This window comes from Corvus kubaryi, unplaced genomic scaffold (assembly GCF_017639235.1).
Source record: "Corvus kubaryi isolate FWS band 111438036 unplaced genomic scaffold, C.kubaryi_AGA036_p1.0 62167, whole genome shotgun sequence".
In the NCBI taxonomy this organism is placed as follows: Eukaryota; Metazoa; Chordata; class Aves; order Passeriformes; family Corvidae; genus Corvus; species Corvus kubaryi.
Genome location: NW_024581444.1, coordinates 1 through 19,992, shown reverse-complemented (window position 1 = coordinate 19,992; position 19,992 = coordinate 1). Strand labels below are relative to the sequence as shown.

General features: G+C 58.3%; 4 protein-coding genes across 5 annotated transcripts; all 4 read left to right on the top strand.

Moving 5' to 3' along the window:
- Positions 1–59: 59 nt before the first annotated feature.
- LOC121672451 (translation initiation factor IF-2-like) lies at positions 60–1,449 on the top strand. The gene is made up of 2 exons (XM_042045097.1): positions 60–894; positions 1,192–1,449. The coding sequence occupies exons 1-2, from the start codon at positions 306–308 to the stop codon at positions 1,344–1,346; spliced, it is 744 nt and encodes a 247-aa protein (XP_041901031.1). The 5' UTR covers positions 60–305; the 3' UTR covers positions 1,347–1,449.
- Positions 783–7,096, top strand: LOC121672450 (semaphorin-4A-like). Its single transcript, XM_042045096.1, is given in 16 exon segments — positions 783–863; positions 1,398–1,536; positions 2,495–2,655; positions 2,768–2,830; positions 2,912–3,010; positions 3,514–3,622; positions 3,736–3,852; positions 3,956–4,086; positions 4,318–4,487; positions 4,563–4,713; positions 4,953–5,142; positions 5,231–5,346; positions 5,434–5,597; positions 5,671–5,783; positions 5,874–6,175; positions 6,177–7,096. Coding segments are annotated over 15 exon segments (2,298 nt in total). The 5' UTR covers positions 783–863; positions 1,398–1,445; the 3' UTR covers positions 6,498–7,096.
- A 465-nt stretch (positions 7,097–7,561) lies between these two features.
- On the top strand, positions 7,562–17,195 carry LOC121672449 (solute carrier family 25 member 44). Of its 2 annotated transcripts, none has more exons than XM_042045092.1 (5): positions 7,562–7,668; positions 11,405–11,516; positions 11,860–12,587; positions 14,497–14,624; positions 15,033–17,195. In XM_042045092.1, exons 3-5 carry the CDS (start codon positions 11,966–11,968, stop codon positions 15,222–15,224), a joined length of 942 nt encoding a protein of 313 aa, XP_041901026.1. In that variant the 5' UTR covers positions 7,562–7,668; positions 11,405–11,516; positions 11,860–11,965; the 3' UTR covers positions 15,225–17,195. The 2 variants fall into 2 exon arrangements, with proteins under 2 accessions (XP_041901026.1, XP_041901027.1); XM_042045093.1 differs by lacking the exon at positions 7,562–7,668 and adding an exon at positions 10,710–10,788.
- A 773-nt stretch (positions 17,196–17,968) lies between these two features.
- Positions 17,969–19,397, top strand: LOC121672446 (polyamine-modulated factor 1-like). The gene is made up of 3 exons (XM_042045090.1): positions 17,969–18,124; positions 18,307–18,412; positions 19,123–19,397. Exons 1-3 carry the CDS (start codon positions 17,970–17,972, stop codon positions 19,276–19,278), a joined length of 417 nt encoding a protein of 138 aa, XP_041901024.1. The 5' UTR covers position 17,969; the 3' UTR covers positions 19,279–19,397.
- Positions 19,398–19,992: the final 595 nt, after the last annotated feature.

Below are 19,992 nucleotides of genomic sequence, written 5' to 3'. Positions count from 1 at the left end.
GCCCTCCCAGGGCTCTGCGTCCCGGTGGGCTGCTGTGGGGACGGGGGAGGCAGGTAAGGAGGCCCCAACAGGGCGGGATACTCCTCAGCCTTGTCCACAGAGGGATATTGGAGTACCTCAGGTATGGCTGTGATGCTGAGGAACTCCAGGGCTTCAGCTTTGGGGGGTCTCTTGCCTACAGCCTCCCCAGATCAGCCTGGGGTGAAGGATGGAATGTCCAGTGAGGCGGGTTCCTGGAACAGCTGCGGGAGCTTTGTGGGGCCGATGCTCGGCCCTGGGGGACTGTTTGTGGGGATGATAGCCCCATGGGGCTGTTTGTGGGGAGCAATGCTCAGCCCTGGGGGCTGGTTTTCTGGGCGATGCTTGTCCCCATGGGGCTGGTTTCGGGGCTGATGCTCAGGCCCGCTGTTGGTCCACACAATCCACAGAAAAAATGCCGTTGCTTTCCTCACCCCAAAGATTTCCCCAGCAAGCAAACCCAGGCATCTGAGCACACCTTTCTCCCCCACGTCGCCCCCTGGGCACCCAGCCGGAGGAGCAGAGCTCCCTGGTTCCCATCCCAGCTGCCTCCGCCAGGCTTCGCTGCTGTCCCTGCGGGGGTGCGAGGCAGGGGAGGCGGGCGCAGGCACCCACTGCCCCAACCTGCCGAGGCTCGTCCTCTTCCAGCAGGACTTTCAGGTTCCCGCAGTCCCGGCGGAGCCACGCAGGGTTGGGCTGGGCCGGGCTGCAGCGAGCCCAGCAGGAGCCGGGCTGGCAGCACGGCCACGCTGCAGCCGGGTGCAGGGCATGGGCCCACGGGGGGCTCGTGGCCACAGCCCCCAGGGCCCCGGCGCCTGCCGGGTGCCCGTGCTCCAGGGCTGGAGGTGAGCGGCTCTGTCCTCGCCCGCCAGAGAGGTAATGCCGCTCGCTGGGGACGCGGTGGCCATCAGAAGGGGTCCTGGGCACCGCGAGGTTCTCGAGACGTGGCTCTTTCCCCAGTGCTTCTGGCATGAGCTGCAGAAAGAGCTGCAAGAAGGGGGTTCCCGTGTGTGTTCCCCCCCATTTTGTGGACACTCTGATGGAGCCAGACAGAGAAATCCCTGATGGGGATGGGCTCTGGGGGCAAAGGCAGGAGCATCTGGTCACCTCTGTGCCGGGGTCCCTGGTGCAGGAGCCCCAGAGGGTGAGGGGACATCTCTGACTGTGCCACAGATTTTGGTGCAGGAGGCCCGCAGGACTTCTCTGACTGTGCCGGTGGAGCAGTGGGAACTTCGTGCCCGTACTGGGGGGCCACGTGCGCTGAGGCCCCCCCATCCCCCCGCCTCTGCGCCGGGTGCTGCTTCCCCTCTCTTGTTTCCGCCGGGTGAAGTGACACGGCAGCCCAGCAGCGTGTGCCCTCACCCTCGCCCTCCCCGCAGGGATGGTTGTGGGACCCTCCTGGGGCGCATCCCTGCCGCCCCCCCGCCATGCCCGCCGCCCTTCGCCTGCTCTGCGGGGTGGTGGTGCCGGCTGCCGTGCTCTGCGCAGAGCCCCTGCCCCGCGTCACCTTCCCCAGCGGTGAGTATGGCACCGGGAGCAGGAGGACTGGGAAGAGCTGGGACAGCTGGGGAGGGGGACACACAACATCTGCCTGGGAGAGTGTCCATCCCCAGGGTTGAGCATCCAGCATCAGGAACCTTGGGGTGCCCCCATCACAGCCCCTCCGCCCCATCACTGACCCTCATGTGGGGCTGGAGACAGTGCCAGTGGCCGCAGGTGATGCAGTGGGGGATGAGAGTAAATGAGGCTGCTTGGCACCCCAGCACCCGGTGTGCCAGACCCAACAGCCATTTTGTCACCCACCTGGCACCCAGGGTCTGCTCAGGGTCACCCTGGGGGGATGAAAAGCTGTCTCTGGAAGGGACAAGGCATGGCATGTCCAGCTGAAAGGCAGGTGGCGAAGCAGGAGCTTGGTGGGGGCTGTGCTGTGGCAGTCGGGCTGCAAGAGGGTCTGTGCCCTATGGTAGGGTCGTGCCGTTCCAGCCGTGACTGCACTGTCACTTCCCCTTCCCCATGTAGCCATGCCGAGAATTGCAAAAAATCCCCCACTTTCGGTGCCTGGTGGGGATGAACAAGAAGCTGAAGTCCCTGGTGGCCCCCCCCAGTCTGGCACCTCGGGGGCTTGTAATCCCTCCAGGGTGTCACCCTGGGGCAGTGCATCCCCCAATCGGAGCACTGCCCTTGGCCATGGCCCCAAAGCATCACAGGCACAGCTTGGGGGAAAATGCACCCCATTTCTGGGGCTCTGCAGCTTGAGGATGTTCAGCTCTTGCAGTAGGACCTGGAGAGGACAGGGGGAGGTGGGGACCTGGAGGGGGAATGTGGTGTGGGAGCTGGAGGGGAAGAACTGCACCCCATTTCCTGTGTGAGATGTGACACAAGCCGCAATGGCAGCTGCTGCCACATCCGGCCGCGGCTGATGGTGGTGGTGTGTGTGTGACCCTCTTGGCCCCGTCACCCCCTCTGCTCCTGCCAGGGGACCCCCGGCGGACCCTCACCCACTTCAGCCAGGACAATGTCTCCCATTACGACGTCTTCCTCCTGGATGAGAGCAAGGAGGAGCTGTACGTGGGGGCACGCGACCGGGTGCTGGCCCTCGCTGTCGGCACCCCCGGCAGCATCCGTGCCAAAGCCTCGGTGAGCAGCCACCACTTTTGGGGAGGTGGAAGTGGGGAGGCCTCCGCTGTGTTTCAGTTTCCCTGCTGGGGCTGGGCCCAACAGCCCAGGAACATCTCCATTCTCTTTGCAGATAACATGGGGACCCACAGCTGAGAAAACCTCCGAATGTGCTTTTAAGAAGAAGAGCCAAGAGGTGAGATGGCCCTGTGGGGGCTCAGGGGTCCCACAAAGCTACTGGGGTGCTCAGCACTCAACTCCGCTCTTTTCCCCTCAGACCGAGTGCTTCAACTTCATCCGAGTCCTGGTGGCCCTGAACCAGACCCACCTCTACGTCTGCGGGACCTATGCCTTCAGCCCCGCGTGCACCTACATCGTGAGTGTCCTCCCCAGGACAGGGCACAGGGGTCTCTGTGCAGGTTGTGGTGTTGCTGTGAGGACCCACAAAATACACTCCCAGAAGTGAATTGCATCATGGGGTGTTCCCAGGAAGGGGGTGCTGGGTGTCCCCGCCAAGGGACATCTTTGTGTCCCATCTGCTAAAGGAGCCCGCGGTGATTCTCACTCAGCTGCCAGCAACTCTTCCTCTGGCAGGGAAACCCCAATTCTGGGTCCCCTCAGGTGACTCCAGGCTCTCTGTCCCTGCCTCAGTTTCCCCCGTGCTGAGCACATGGTGACTGCCAGTCCCCAACAGGAAAATGAGGGAAGGTGACAGGACCCAGGTACCCTCGGCATCCTCTGTCATCACCCCCTGTCATCATCCCTGCACCCACCTTGAAAACATGGACCACCCATGTCTGCAAGATGTTCCGCAGTCATTCCCTACAGATCTGGGGTTGTTTTCACTCCTTTCGCTGATTTTTCTCCCCTTTTCCACAGCACCTGGAAAACTTCACACTCATGTCCAGTGGCAGAGGACAACCCTTTCTGGATGGGAAGGGCCAGTGCCCCTTTGATCCGCAGCACACCTACACGGCCCTGCTGGTGGGTGAGTATGGGGCCAGTGGCCTCACGGGTGGGCACCCACCCCTGCGATGGAGTGGAGGATGAGGGTGGGGGGTCCCCACCGCAGCTCACTCCCCCCACTCTGTCCCCGAGCAGACGGTGAGCTCTACGCCGGCACCATGAACAACTTCCAGGGCAACGAGCCCATCATCTCCCGCTCACTGGGTACCCGCACCCTGCTCAAGACAGACGCCTTCCTCCGCTGGCTCTCGGGTGAGCAGAGGGAAGGTCCTGGGGAGGATCCCCCAGTGCCAGGGGTGCCTGCAGCCCCCCACGGCTCCAGCTTCTCACCCACCTGCCCTGGCTGTGCCTGTAGCCGACGCCGCCTTCGTGGCCTCCTTCAGCATCCCTGGGGACGACAAGGTCTACTTCTTCTTTGAGGAGACAGCGGACGAGTTTGACTTCTTCGAGCGGCTCCTGGTGCCGCGGGTGGCCCGTGTCTGCAAGGTGGGTGCAGGGATGGCAGCAGGGAATGAGGGTGGGCTACAGTGGGGGTATGGTGATGGGGGATGATGAGGATGTGGGACAATGATGGGAGACAATGGTTGTACTATGATCGGCAACGATGACAGGGGACAATGACACGGGATGATGACACCATGATGGGGACAGTGACAGGGGACAAAGGGAGTAACCGGATCTTGTCACCTTGGTAATGAGCACCCTCCGGCTCTGCAGAGTGATGTAGGGGGGGACAAGGTGCTGCAGAAGAAGTGGACAACTTTCCTGAAGGCGCAGCTGGTGTGCTCCCAGGCCGGCCGCTTCCCCTTCAACGTCATCCACCACACCTTTGCCCTGCCTCGCCACGACGGCCGCGCTGACTTCTACGCCGTCTTCACCTCGCAGTGGTGAGTGCCCAGGGGTGTGGAGGCAGTCGGGGGCCTGTGCCCTGCTGCTGCCCACCTGGCTGTCCCTCCCTGCAGGCAGGCGGGCAGGGCGGGCAGCGCCGCCGTCTGCGCCTACAGTCAGGAGGATCTGGAGAAGGTCTTCGAGGGCAAGTACAAGGAGCTGAACAAGGAGAGCTCTCGCTGGACCGTCTACAGTGGCGCCGACATGACTCCCCGGCCTGGCAGCGTGAGTGCTGCTCACTCAGGGGGGCTGGACTCTCTGGGGGACAATGCTGGTCCCCAAGAGAGGGGTCTGTCTATCCCAATTTGCCCTGTGTGCTCGCACTGCAAGCAGGATGAGAAAGGAGGAGGGGCCCTCTGCACCCCACTGACGCTGGCACGGGGCAGTGCAGTGATGCAGCACATCCTCCCCTCCCCATGCCTCAGTTTCCCCACACCAGCACAGACCCCTCTCTCCCCCCACAGTGCGCCATGGGTCCCTCCTCAGACAAAGCCCTCAGCTTCATGAAGGAGCATTTCCTGATGGACGGGAAGGTGTCACCCATCCAGGGGCGGCCTCTCCTGGTGAAGTCAGACGTCACCTACACGCGCATCACAGTGGATGAGACTCGCGGCATCTCAGGGGTCACCTATCGTGTCATGTTCCTGGCCACAGGTGGGCTTTTATGGGGGTGCACGCAGGCTCACCCCTCCGACCCTTCCCTTGGCTCCAAAGCCTCAGTGATGTCCCCTGTGCCCCGCAGCGGAGGGTTTCCTACACAAGGCAGTGGAGCTGCCCAAGGGTCCCCACATCGTGGAGAGCATCCAGCTCTTTGCGATGCCAGAGCCGGTGAAGAACCTGCTGCTGGCCCCAGGGAAGGTAGGGCAGATGCGGTCACCCAGGCCACCCAACAGCCATCCAACGGAGGCTGGGGGGAGGCTCAGCCCTGCGCCTCTCCCTCCCCAGGGCATCCTCTATGTGGGCTACTCCAGAGGCGTCCTGCAGGTCCCGCTGGCCAACTGCAGCCTGCACCAGAGCTGCGCCGAGTGTGTGCTGGCACGGGACCCCTACTGCGCCTGGCACAGCTCCGAGGGCTCCTGCCAGCCTGCCCGCCTCGCCACCGAGGACACGTGAGCAGCGGGACGAGGATGGGAAGGGGGTGTGGAGGTCACCTGGATGCTGACGCCGCTCTCCTGGCCGCAGGAGTGCGTGGCTGCAGGACGTTGAGACAGGGAGCTCGGTCACCACGTGCCACCACAGGAGGAGTGCAGGCATGCCCCGAGCCTGGGGGGCACCAGAGGATCCCACCGTGCAGGGTTGAGTATGGGAGCACAGCGGGATGGGGCACATGGGGTTGGACGGGGTACATGGGGTGCACCACATCACCCTGCTCTCCACGTCCACAGAGCTCAGCCCTCAGCTGAACACCGTGGTCCACCTGCCGTGCCCCCGCAACTCTGCACTGGCCACCTACAGCTGGCAGCAGCCCAGCAGCGGCCAGGGGAACATGGTGCTGCTGCCTGACCACACGCTGGTGGTCATCATGCAGGAGGATACGGCTGGCACCTACAAGTGCCAGGCCACAGAGAACGGCTACACCTGGACCGTGGCTCACTACCAGCTCAGGGACCCTGACGAGGCGGCCTCGGGGGATGGGCTGGATGAGGAGGAGTTGGCCGGGGGGCCATCGGGCCCTGGCACCCCCCCGGTCATACTGGCCACAGTTTGTCGCGGTGACAGTGCTGCTGGCGGGGACGCTGACCGTGGCTGCCTGCCTGGCCCTCCTCGCCTACCGTGACCAGCTCAAAGCTCGGAGCAAGGTGCGGGGCTGCAGCACGGCCCACAGCCCCCCGTCCCGCCACCGGGAGAAGGTGCCCCTCAATGGGGGCAGCGCAGAGCCCCCAGCACCTGGAGCTGCCACCGAGGAGGAGGAGGAGGATGAAGGCTCCCAGGCTTGCTGCCTCCAGCTTGATGGGGACATCGATGTGGATAACAACCGACTGCATGTGCCAGCGGGGGACACGGTGTGACACTGCCAGCGGGTCAGGGAGACCCTGGGGAGGGGGGATATGGGGAAGGGTGTGAATGTGAAAGGGTTTTTGGTTTGTTTTTTTTTTATTTAATACGCCTGTTTTAACATAAGGTTCACGTTCTGGGGGAGGAGGTGGAATGGGCCCTGGGAGCAGCAGCATGGGGCAACAGGGTGGGATGGGGCAGGGGAGTGGGATGGGGAGAGAGTGGAGGGCAAAAGAAAGTCGTAGGGACAGGGAAAGGATGTGGCACAGAGGAGAAATGTGGCCGTGGGGCAAGGACGTGGGGTGGAAATGGTGAATGCTGACACTGGTATTACCCCAGAAAAAACCCCAGGTTCCATAAAAAGCTCAACATGGGACAAAGCAGTGCTCAGTGGGCTCCGTAAGCCAACCCCATGGGCACCCACCCCGCACTGCCACCCACCCCTCAACACCGCATGATCCCGCCCCTTGGCCCCCCCGGGTGGCAGAGGCCCCCGCCTCTCCCTAGCTGTCCCCCCGACCCCATTTCCAATGTCTTTGATCTGCCTTTTTGAAGTCAAACCAGCTGTACATTTTCCTGCTCTTTGCTTTTTTATTAAAAAAGGAAAACTCAATGCCTCACATTGCTGGGTCCATGGAGCAGCCCCGGGGGGGCTTTTGGGCAATGTGCGTGGGGGCGTGCAAGGCGTGCGGGATCAACACGTGTGCGCACACGAGTGCGTGCAGGGATGCGTGTTCCTGTGCGGTGCGTGCCGGGCGTGCACGTGCAAGGAGAGCGGGAAGCGGGGGACAACTCTCTCACACTCGCCCATCGCTCCCTTCCACTGGGTGCACCCGGGCTGTTTTCCGCTCCTCGCCGTCCCCCGCCCCTCCGGCACGTGCCGGGCAGGTCCCGCACGCGGCCGCTGACGGGCGCTGGCCCTTTAAGAGCCGGAATTCGGCGCGGTCCCTTTAAGGCGCGCGCGCCCCCTCGCGGCTGCCCCGCGCCCCGCGGCCGCCGCCCTCTTTACTGCGGCCGGAAGCGCGCGCGGGGCACTTCCGGCGCGGCCTCTGCCCGTGCCCAAGATGGCGGCGGCGCTCGGGTGCTGACGCCGCCGGGCACTTCCGGCCGGGGAACGGCCATGGGGCGGCGGGGCCGGGCCGGGCCGGGCCGGGCGTCCTCGGGGGTCCCTCCCGCCGGCGTCAGGTGAGGGGGTGGCGGGGCCGGGCCTGCGGCGGGACGGGGAGAGGCCTGGCCTGGGCCGGCAGCGGCGTGGCACGGCCTAACGGTGGTGACCCGGCCCGGCCCGGCCCGGCCCCGCCGGTGCGGGCGGCGGCGACTGAGCGGGGGCCTGGGCAGGTGTGGAGGCTGCGCGGCCGGACGGGAGGGCGGCGGGTGGGGGAGAGGGGGCGGCTGGCGAGGGGTGCCGGTAAGCCGGGATGGGGGCGAGGGTTGGTGCAGCCCCACTTGGCCTTGAAGGACCCCAGGAGGAGGGGCCGGAGGGTCCCGGGGCAGACGGGGAAGGGCCCGAAGCCCCCCCTCGGCGAGGCCGCCCGGGGCAGGCGGAGCGCGGCTTGAACGGCGGCGGGGAAGGGGGCTGGAGGTCCAGGGACCCTCCCCAGGACAGAGGCCGAAGTCCCCGCAGGGTGGACGGGGAGGCGGCCGGAGCCCCCCCGGGGCTGCAGGGGTAAAGCTGCCTCGGGGACGGTGGGGACACCCCGCGATACGGAGCCGCGTCTGGCCCGGCAGTGACCTTGAGCGGATCCCGGACCGAGCTCTGCCCCTGTTCGCGGCCTCAGAGCACGGCCGAGGTTTTGGGGACCAGGGATCAGAGTTGGTGGTTTCGCTCGGGAGGTAGGAGGGTGAGGGGCTCCTGCCCGCGGGGCTGGGGAGAGAAGTGCTGGCATCAGGGTGCCTGTGCCACATCGGTTCCAGAGCGACAGCTGCTCCTCGGAGCTGCGGGCTGTCAGCGGGGCTGGGGTTATAGCCACGACTGCCTCGCGGGTTTGTGTCCGCTCCCACCGTGGGCTGAATTTAAGGAGGGAGCAGTGGATTAGCTTAGCTCGGTGAGTTGGATATGGTGCTAATAACACCAAGGTCAAGGTTCGATCCCCGAATGGGCCATTCACTCCAGAGCTGGACTCGATGGCCCTTCTGGGTCCCGTCCAACTCTGACTATTCTGTGATCCTTTGCTGAAGGAGATGCCAGGCAGGCTCGGTGCTGGCTCCGGATGGTTCCCAGGCGGGTGCTGAGGCATTAGCATGCTGGGCAGGACACATCCCTGGCTGGGGGACACAAAGACCCTGTCTGTGTTTGCCAGAGAATCATCTTTAGCTCCAGCTGCAGCAAAGAGCGGGTTGGGGACCAGGCTGACAGGGTAGCATTAAAAAGACATAAATTGGGGGGGTTTCTACTAAGTTGAGTTCTGTGTATAGGACACTGAGGCTGTGCCCAGACGAGAGAGCAGGGGCAGGGGCAGCCTGCTTGGTGCCCCCTGCTTGGATTTCCAGGCAGAAGTTCAAGAAATGCTGCTTTGTGCATGGTGGGAAGGAACCACTGAGGGATGGTTTTGGCACGGAAGCTGCTCCAGAGTTTAAGGAAGCGTGAGCTGCAGGGAAATCTGGTGCACTTGTACCTTGTTTTGGAGGGCAGGTCAATTCTTAGGAGATGTAGCCATTACTTTTATATCAGCCTCTCTAAAATTGCTTGAAAGATCGTCAGAGAGTTGCTTAATGAGTGTGACGGGATCCCTGCCCTGAGCAAGACCTCGGTCTGAATTTCTGGAAGGGTAAATGCTGTGAGCAAAACTCTTTATGTTGGCAAAGTAAGAATTGTGGCCATGCTGGTCATCCTTCGAGCTGCCAGGATGCTTTCCTTCTTCCACACAGGAGGGACTTTGAGCGCCTCAGAGCCATGGGGTTAAAGTGACTTTGTCTAATTCGGATCCCAAATGAGAGGAGTTATTGCTAAGAGTCCAGAGAAAGTACAGCTGTTCACTCAAGAAGTTGTGGCTGAAATTCTAAACCCGAAGCACTAGAGCACATAAAAGTAAATAAAGATCAATGATACTTCATCGTTATTTTATTATTTTGTTTTCCATATTGCAGTAATGAGGATGTTTTTTGCAGGCAGCCCTTCCCTTTCCTTTGTGGGGAGCTGAATTCCGTCCCTGGGTGGCAGAGGAGTTTGGAGTATGGACCAGGCTTCACCAGGGAACCACATTGGCTAGACCCTAAAATATTAAGCTAGTGGGACTCCTAACAAGAGCCAAGTCATGTTTTCATAGGTGCTGTGTGCAGATCATTCCTGTGCAGGAAGCTTTGTGTGTCAAATCATGCCAGAATTAGCAAACCCAGTAAGGCTGTAATTGTAACTAAAGCAATCCAGGCTTTGTTTAGCCAGGCTGTGGTGTTTGTTGTGCCTTAACTGCCAAGGCAATTGCCTGGGAGGGGGAAGTGTAGCTCTCTTTGCAATGGTAAAAATGTTGGTGCCCTTGGGGGTTTTTAACTCCCCTGTCCATCTGCAGGAGCTGTGGTAGCCTGCAATGCTTTTGTTGGCCGACAGGCAATGAAATGGTCAGTTAATGGGACACCCACCCCTGATCTGCCATAATTTCATAATGCCAGAGGAGAACAATTTCCAGTTTTGTTATTCTGTTTCTAACAGAATGTCTCTGGCCTGTGTGAGCTCTTCATGAATTCTGACATGTGGAGACATTTCCCCAAGAATCACAGACTGGTTTGAGTTGGAAGGACCTAAAAGCCCATCCCATCCCACCCCCTGCCATGGGCAGGGACACCTTCCACTAGCCCAGGTTGCTCCAAGCCCCGTCCAACCTGGCCTTGGACACTGCCAGGGATCCAGGGGCAGCCACAGCTTCCCTGGCCAGTCTGTGCCAGGGCCTGCCCACCCTGACAGGGAAGAATTCCCAATATCTCATCTAACCCTGCTCTTGGTCAGTGGGAAGCCATTCCCCCTGTCCTGTCACTCCAGGCCTTGTCTCACGTCCCTCTCCCTTGGAGCTGCTTTAGGCACTGATGTTGTGGCTTGGTAATGGAAAGTGCCCCCAAATCGGTGTGTGGTGGTGACTGCCCGTCCCTTTGAGTTCTCACTTGGTGAATCTGTTTTCAGATCTCAGGGTTTGGCCCTCCTGTTCCTGCTTCTTGCTCTAGCTCTGCTCTCCAGCAGTTCAGCTCGTGCCTGGGCACACGCTTCCAGTACCCATTTGCCAGCACCTGGAATATGTTATGATCCAGCTGTAGTGAAGCCTTTCCCAAAAGTTTAGCCACCCAAACACCCCAGGGTTTTTTATTTTGATGTGGAAGGTAAGTCCTTACAGGCAGTGAAATGGTCAGTGTTGCTCTGGGTGATTCTCTGAGCTGCCCTTCTCTTGTTGCCTGGCCCTGTGTGTAGGTTCCCTTAGCCCAAGCTTGGTTAATCGTGCAGCAAGTTAATTTGCTAATTACAGTAGCTGGAAGTACCAGGAGCCTGGTTGTGGAGAAGCAGTTGGTGCCTGCTGAGACATGGTGATGAGCTGCAGCAGTTGGGGCTGGGGGAGGCTGAACCAGCACCTTCCTCCTCATCCCCCCCCATTCCTGGTGCTCAGCACAGCCAGCAGTGGCAGGGGGGTTATCAGACCAGGAGCAGCAGTGGAGTGTTGGAAGGGAGGGTGAACTTTGCTCGATGTAGCTGACAAGCAGCTCAACAGAGAGATCCTGGGCTGTGGTTTAACCCTTTCTTTTCGGGGTCTTGGTCATCAATGTGGAGACTACATGACTGTTTTGCATGAGCCTTATTTTCCCATTGTTGTTCTTCTTTTCACCTTCTCATCACCCTCCAGCTTTAGGAAGATCAGAATGGAAATGCCCAAAGAAATGTGTCTAATTCATGCAGGGAATCTAAGAACACAAACAGAGACTTGTCACTTTCTTCTTTGTACAGATCCTGGAACTGAAAAGTGACGTCCTGACACCTGGGAGCATCACAGACCTGGAATGACCTGGGGAGAAGCTGCTTTGGTTGGCCATCCCTGATCTTGCGTGTCCATTAAAAGGTGTGTGTGCTGCTGGAGTGGTGCTCATCTGCTGGCTCTCAGCCTGCTTCCCAAAGCATGGGAGCTTTGCTTTTCCACAGAGCAGTCTGGGCTGTGGTGAGAGCTGCCACGTGTGCCAGCTGCTGCTGGAGCTCAGAAAACGGCCACGGTGACATCAGAAGGTGTCACCATCGGCCACATGGTAGGGCCCTGCCTCTGGAGGTTACAGTCCCTCTGCTGAGTTGGCACAATGCTGTGCAAGGGCTTGCTGTGTGCTCGAGGAGAGTCAGCAAAGTTTGAGGTGATGTGGGCGGCCGTAGCGAACGGGGGCTTTGTCCTCTACCCAAGAGGTCTCTCATTTCAGGTGCCAGCACTTGCAGTCTGGTTGGTCAAGGCTGGAAGGCTGGGCCTGGATCTGCTCTGTACCTTTGAGGGAGATCTGGACCTCTCCTGCCTGACCCCAAGGAGCCATGGAGGACAAACGCAACATCCCCATCATTGAGTGGGAGCACCTGGACAAAAGGAAATTCTATGTGCTTGGGATTTGCATGACTATGATGATCCGGGTGAGCGTTTACCCCTTCACACTCATCCGGACGCGGTTGCAGGTTCAGAAGGGCAAGAGCCTTTACAACGGGACTTTTGATGCCTTTGTGAAAATCCTGCGGACAGAAGGGACGGCTGGGCTCTACCGTGGCTTTTTGGTCAACACCTTCACCCTGATCTCAGGACAGTGCTATGTGACAACATACGAGCTCACTCGGAAGTACGTGTCACGGTACAACAACAACAACGCTGTGAAGTCTCTGGTGGCCGGCGGCTCGGCCTCCCTGGTGGCCCAGAGCATCACGGTGCCCATTGATGTCATCTCCCAGCACCTCATGATGCAGAGGAAGGGGGAGAGCATGGGCAGGTTCAAGGTGCAGAACCAAGACGGCAAGCGGCTGCTGGTCTTTGGCCAAACCAAGGACATCATTGTACAGATTTTCAAGGCCGACGGTTTTAGAGGCTTCTACAGGGGCTATGTGGCCTCGCTGCTCACTTATATTCCCAACAGTGCGGTTTGGTGGCCCTTCTACCACTTCTATGCTGGTAAGTGAAAGGAGACTTGAAACGTATCTTATCCCAGGAGACCCAGAAGCCCCTCGGATCGACTCTTGACACTGTGGATTCAGCATGATTCGCTTTCTCTCTCGAGGTGGGAGCAGAACCTGTCCTGAGCTAAAGAGCTGTGTCTGGTTGTGTAGGAATTCTGCAGGTGTTGGGTGGAAGTTTAACAGAGCAGCAGTGTTTCAATGCAAATAATGACCAGGGGTCCAAGTGCTGGAGGATTTTAAACTGGATGGCTCTAGGCAAGTGGGGCTTTATGCATCTGTTTTAACTTTCTCTTCCACTGATCCCAAATAATGCCTTCTCCATAGTAGTGGGCAGGCTCTTGTGTTGGGCAGAGTTTAGGAGCCACCATGTAAGTATAGTTCATCTTTCAGTTCATGTGGACTCAGCAATCTCATATATGGCAAAAGGACTTGTAGAGCCACAAATCTCATGGCAAAACCAAACAACAGGCAGAGACAAAGGCCAAATCTTCCCTGGGTTTCTGTCAGGTGTTGTTTCGGTTTTGGCAGCTTTAAAATTGGCACCAAGTCTTGGGATGAAAAACTGCACTCAGCGGAATGTTCTTTCTCCCTAGCTCAGTTCTCATACTCCTTAAGGTGTTTCCAAAGGCTAAAGGTATTGGCCGGCTAAGGTTTATTTCCACCTCTGGTGATCCTTTAGGTTTCTGCCGTACAGCATTGCACATGGTTTTTCTGCGTCTGCTTGCCTAATTTCTGCCAAAAGGTGGTGGGAATGAGCAGTTTGGGTTTTTGCTGTACTGGGCCTAAAATATATCTTGGAGGTCACCTGTTCTTCAAAATCCAGATGTCTCAAAGGTCCTGTTTGCTTTCCAGAGTTCTGGTAGCTACAGGGAATGTTGGTTCTGCATTCGGGCTGCATTTAAATGGCAGCGGCAGCTTGGCATGTTGGTCCAGTGTGTACTTTGTGGGAGTGCTCCCATCAGTCTCCATGTCAACTAAGACCAAAACCCACTGTATTAACTGTAAGATTTTCACGCCAAAAGGGCTCAAAGGAGGGCATGTAAGAACAAGGCAGTTGATATGGAGAGACCAGAGCTCTCCACTTCCAGGTGTTTGCTCTTTCCCTGTCTTCTCAGTGGAAATCTAGATTATGGGAAACATAAGCCCCAGCTGTCAGTGAATCTCTGCTTTGGCTGCATTTCCCAGTCCTCTGTCCCTGGAGCAGCAGCGGGGGTCACTGAACCCTCCTCGGGTTCAAAGGACACTGCTGGCCCTGATTCCAATCAATGGACAGAGCTGCTTCCTTCCCTCCTGCCAGGCAGGCTTCCTCATCATCCGAAAAAAATGGGGCTTTTGAACAGTCTTCTGTCCAACTTTAACCATCAGAAGTGTGGGAGATTCAAATCCAATTGGCCAAGCAGCAGGAGCAGAGTGAGGAAATGTGGGATGAGCACTACATGGTGCTTTTCTCCTTAGGGATCCAGAGTGGGATACCAGGGTACCTCCTGGACAGTGTGCCCAGTAGTGACAGCTTCCTGTGCAAATCTCTGCAGACACCTTCCAATAGGGCCTTGTCTTAAGGCTTCCCCCACCTTCCAAAGAGGGTGGGTGTTTTTATACCCTATTTTGGAGACATAGAAGCTCATTCTGTCCAGTTTGCCCCACAGGTGTGGCAGCTGATGGGAGGCTGTGGAAGGAAGCATGGGGAGTGTCCTGAAGCCACTGGTGTGATGAGTCCTGCTCCCTGTGCTGTGCCAGCTTTCTGGTTGGTGTAGGAAGCACCGCCTCGAGATTCTGTGGGAGGAGGTGGCAGGCAGAATCAGGGATTCTGCCCACTGCAAATCGGTTGGAATTAGGGGGTGGAGTTAAGGAAATGGTAAGCGGCCACTGAAAGTCTGAAACTTTCCTCTCTCTCCTGTTCCCAGAACAGCTTTCGAGTTTGACTCCTAAAGACTGTCCCCATCTCCTTCTGCAAGCGATATCGGGGCCGCTTGCGGCTGCAACAGCTTCCACACTCACCAACCCCATGGATGTGGTGAGGGCTCGGGTCCAGGTAAGAGCTCAGCCTGCTTGGCACAGTCCGGGGTGGGGTTCAGCCTCAGCTCCCTGATCTCGCTGGTTTCAGGTGAGCTGCTTCTCTGCTCTCCCTGGCCCTTTCATCCTGGCTATTAGCCGCTTAATTAACCCTCAGCATTAACAAGAGCAGCCCAGGGAGCAAGGCTGGCAGTGCTGGCCTGGCCTGCTCAGACAGGCTTTCTCTTCAGAAAGGGAGAGGTGCTTCCTGCTGCCTCCTTAGGACTCTGTGCTTTTTTTGCTGCCCTCCTCAGGGAATTCTGGAGACCAGATCAAGGCTGTTGGACAGGCTGATCTGTCATCTCCAGAGTCTTCAGTTGCAGCAGAGCCTCAGAGCAGCTCAGTATGGAGTCTGGCAGCTCTGTCAATGTTTGTTCTGGCATTGCAGGTGGAAGGCAAGAGCTCCATCATTCTCACCTTCAAACAGCTCATTGCAGAGGAAGGTCCCTGGGGGCTGACTAAAGGCCTCTCTGCCCGCATCATTTCGGCCACTCCTTCCACCATCGTCATCGTGGTGGGGTATGAAACGCTGAAGAAGCTGAGCCTGCGCCCAGAGCTGGTGGACTCAAGGCACTGGTAGAGGCAGCTGGTGGAGGAGAACCTTCCTGTGAACCCTCTTGAGTTTGGACTGTCACAGGGGAGAGCCTGGGAGGCGGCGCAGCTGCTGTGCCTTTGTCTCTGGCTGGTTTCACAGCACAAGGCAGATGCAAAAGCAACTGCGCTTCACCTCTTTTGATTTGAGCGTCATGCGATGCTCTGCTGCTGGTTTTGCTTAAACCGTGACCTTTGGCAGTGCCGTTTGCCTGGGACAGTCCATTCCAGGTGTGTGAATGCATCCTGGCAAGTTATTAATTCCTTTTATTTTTAATTAAAGACTTACTGGCTTAAGCAAAAAGCCAGTTTATTCTCTTTAAATTATTTTCATCTTTGCCAAACTTCCAAGGAGAGGAGTCTCACAGCCTGCAGCAGGACCCTCTGGTGGGATGTCTCTAAGTGGCAGTTGTGCTGTGGGAAGCTGGAAGCAGAAAATAGACAAGTGAATTTCTCCAATTACCTGCATTTATTTCTAGAAGATGTGAGATGAGAGTAACCTGGAACCACTTCAGACCTGATTTCCTGCGTTTTGAATAGATCTACATACTTGTTTTGTATATTCTTGGAGAACGTGCCCTGTCTCTCATCCTCCAAACAGCAAGCTGGCTGATAGCGAGTCAGGGGCTGAGCTGGCTGTTTGGAATTAGCTGATGGCGGTTTTGACACCTAACCTGTGTTTTTAATCTGTTGTAATTTAATTATTTTAGGGAAGCTTATTCTGATTTCTGGGGAACTGAATGGTTGTCCTGTGGCCTTGTTCAGTGTGTCAATCCTGCATGTTCAGAGTGGCTGCGGCCACTTCCCACCTTAGTTAGTTTAAGCCCAGAAATGCAGTTTGGAAGTGTCCTATTGTGGTGCTGCCGGCAGCTGCATGAGAACTGAATGGGGTTTGAGCTACAATTAGATGCGAGGTGGGGAAGGAAAAACCTTGTGCTGGCTTTTGATCTGGTTCAAACCTGACTGGCATGTTCATATTGAATAAGAAGTGATGGTTCACTAATACTTAATGAGTTTAAATTCTGCTCATCCTGTTTGGGAAGGGCAAGGATAATGTTTTGCACAATTGCTGGATCAGAATCCTGAGCTATGGTCTGTGTATTTTACCAGGTGAAAACTTCAGGAGGATGAAACCAGAGGCTGCTTTTTGGGGAGGGGGAGGGAAGGGATTGTTTGACTGTACTCTGCTGCTCTTGGTGGTTGAGATTTCCCTTTCATACTGCCAGCCCACATGTGGTGCTCAGCCCAGTTAGCCATGTCCAGGGGGGTTTGGGATGCACCTCCAAACAACAGAGTGCACCACCTCCATTCCCCTGCTGCCATAACCAGGAATTTTGGTCGAGGTGTTGATCCTGCCGACCTGTGGCTGTTACTGGCTTCCACTTGGCTGTCTCCTCCTGTGGGGACTCACCATGTGTGGCTCTGCCCTTCATCCCAGTGTTGGCCCTGCCCAGCAGGGACTGGACATGCCACCATATCTGCTGGAGATGGAGAGTGCTGAAGCTGCTGCTGAGGTGGGTTCTCTGCTAAGCGCAGAGCGTGATTCTAAGGTGTGGTGCTGTGATGGGCTGCGGGTGACCCATCAAAGCTCTCTTCATCCCATTCTTGTTTCCTGCAGTGCTCAGAAAGGCACTGGGTGCTGGAGCCACTGGTGGAGCTGTTGGAGCAGCACCTTCTGCACCTGCTCTGGTCACCTGTTTGTGGTTTATAAGTTGACACCAGTCGGCTCTTGCTCTAATAACAGATTCTGCTCTGAAAGGCAGAACAACAGCACCCCAAATCGCAGGGCAGCAGTAACGCTAATATTAACAGGAACAGTAACAATCGACCTCTGCCGAGTGCAGCAGGGCCAATCCCAGTGTGCGGCGTGGAGGGGCGGCAGCACCGGTGTGGGGAGACACTGTCAAACTTAATGGTAACCAGCAACGTTCTTGACAACTAATAAACTTCAGAGACCTTCGGCTTGGTGCCTGCGTTTAAAAGCACATGACTCTCCATGCCAGGGGAGGCGGCTGCTTTGTGTCGTGTCACAGAAAGGTTTCAGCCTTTGCCTTTGGACTAGGGACTAGGAGAGGGACGTGGCCTGCCTGAGAGCGCAGGGACAGGCGGCTGCTCGGTGGCTGAACGAGCCAGGGAGAACGGGCTGGAGCACGTGGAGCGCCTGCAGTCAGCTGTGACCCAGCCCCGCCCCGAGGTCCTGGTTGGCTGTTACATGGGAAATGTCGCTTTTTTTCTCCTCTATTCGAGCTGAACTTTGCTGCTGCTTTCCTCGTTGAATTCTTCAGGCTTGATCGTTTCACTAAACGGTCGAGAGCCTCAGTCGCTGGGGGGCAGGGCGGGCATTTCCACGGGGACGGGAGGGAAGGACGGTTTCTCACGCTGCTCCGCTTCAGGGCCGGCAGCTTCTTGGGGCGGTGGGGTTTGTGGCGGTTTTGTCACGGTTTTGTTGCGGTTTTGTCGCGGTTTGGGGGCGGCCCCGGGGGCGGCCCCGCGCTCTCCGCGCTGCGCTCTCTTCCCGCGCTTGCGGCCGGCGGGGGCGGGGCCCGGCGCCCCGGCCAATGGCAGCGGCGGCCGCCGTGGCGGCAGCCAATGGGCAGCGGCAGCCAATGGGCAGCGGCGGCCGCCGTGGCGACAGCCAATGGGCAGCGGCGGCCGCCGTGGCGGCAGCCAATGGGCAGCGGCGGCCGCCGTGGAGGCAGCCAATGGGCAGCGGCGGCCGCGCGCGGGCCGGGCCATGGCGGCGGCGGGCGGCGATGGCGGCGCGGCGGTGGCGGGGGACAGCGGTGCCGATGGCGGTGGAGGCCCGGCCCTGTCGGCGGCCCCGGGTCGCGCCCAGGTGTTCACCACCGTGGTGGACACCTTCCTGGAGAAGCTGGTGGCCGCCGGGAGGTGAGGCGGCAGCGGGGTCGGGCGGGGCGGAGCGGGGAGGGATCCCTGATCCCGGTCCCAGCCCTGCCGTGACCATGGGCCCGCCCGGCTCTGAGCCTGGCCCTGACCCCGGGCCCATCTCTAACCCTGCCTCCGACTCCACCGTGACCCTAGTCCTGATCCTGCCCCCCTCGGTCTTGCAGCTACCAGAGGTTTGTCAACTGCTACCGCTGCTTCTACAAGCTGCAGCCCCAGCTGACCCGGAGCATTTACGATCAATTCATCTCCCAGCTACAGGCGTCCATAAAGGTGAACAGGGGAGCCACCCGGGTGCCTGGGGGGCTGCTTAGAGAGGCTAAAGGAGATACAAAACCCTGTGAAAAAGTGCTGAACAGGTTGATTTTAAGGGCAGCAAATACATTTCCTAAATGGCAAAAGCAGAAAGCTGCGGCTGCTCTCCAGAGCGCTCTGTCTTCCCCAGAAAGAGCTGTAGAATCATTCAGGTTCGAAAACACTGCTAGGACTGTCGAGTCCAGGCATTTCCCCCGCACTGCCAAGGCCACTACTAAACCATGTCCCTAAGTGCCACATGCACGCATCTGTTAAATGCCCTCAGGGATGGTGATTCTCAGGGCGTAGGCCCTTCATCCAGGACAAAGCTGGAAGGACTTTGGACAAAGACCTGGAGTGACAGGGCAAGGGGGAATGGCTTCCCACTGCCAGAGGGCAGGGATAGGTGGGATATTGGGAAGAAATTCTTCCCTGTCAGGGTGGTGAGGTGCTGGCACAGGGTGCCCAGAGAAGCTGTGGCTGCCCATCCCTGGAAGTGTTTAAGGCCAGGTTGGACGGGGCTTGGAGCAACTTGGGTTAGTGGAAGGTGGAAAGAGATGGGTTTTAAGGTCTCTTCCAACCCAAACAATTCCCTGATTTCATGACCAGCGGGGGCTCACAAGCAGAGTGGTGCCTGTGTTTGTTCACTTCGGGTCTTGCTGAATCCCTGTCGTGTCCTTCCTTTGCAGGAGGAGATCCAGGAAGTGAAAAATGAAGGGAATCTAGAGGGACTCTTTAGTTCATTGGATAAGGTTGTGGAGGAGGCAAAGGACCGGGAAGAGCCAGCATGGTATGGATGGCCAGGGGCAGGGCTCATGTTCCTGCAAGGGCAACATCCTGGGTGATGTTTGGGTGTCCTCTTGGCCTCATGCTGCAAGGGAGGGTCTGAAAGCTGCTGTATCTTTACAGCAATGTCACTGGGTGTCACTGGGCCTGAAACACACAAAAATCAGTTTAATCTGTGCATCTCTGGGTCCGGGATCCATTTCCATTTGCTTCCTTAGTGCAAGGAAGTCAGTGCCACTGAGACGGGGGGACAAGCCAATTCTGACCAATCTGTTGGGCAGAGCTTCTGTCCAACAGCAGAGCCCCCCTGGGTGCTCTTTGTGTTCCTGGCTCAGGGCCTCAGCAGATGCTGCAGGTGCTGTTTGGCCACCTGGGAGACAGACTGGGGACTGTAGCCAGAAACACCAAGATTTTGTGTTTCTGTGCTGAGGGGGCGAATGACATCCTGCCTGCTCCAGGCTTCCACTTATGGCCGGGTTTGAGGAAGGGCTTCCTGTTCCCTCCAGTGGGGCTCCTGCTCTGGCTGTCCTCAGTTCCCTGTGCCAGAGGAAACTGGGGGAGCCGCAGAGCCGATCCCACCTGGCAGCAGTTTGGCACCCGATGGGGCTGCGTGGGGCTGTGTGGGACAGTGAGGGGCTGTGGGGGCCTGTGTGGGGCTGTGTGGGGCTGTGGGGGCCTGTGTGGGGCTGTGTGGGGCAGTGTGGGACAGTGTGGGGCAGTGTGGGACTGAGGGGGGCTCTGTGGGGCTGTGTGGGACTGAGGGGGGCTGTGTG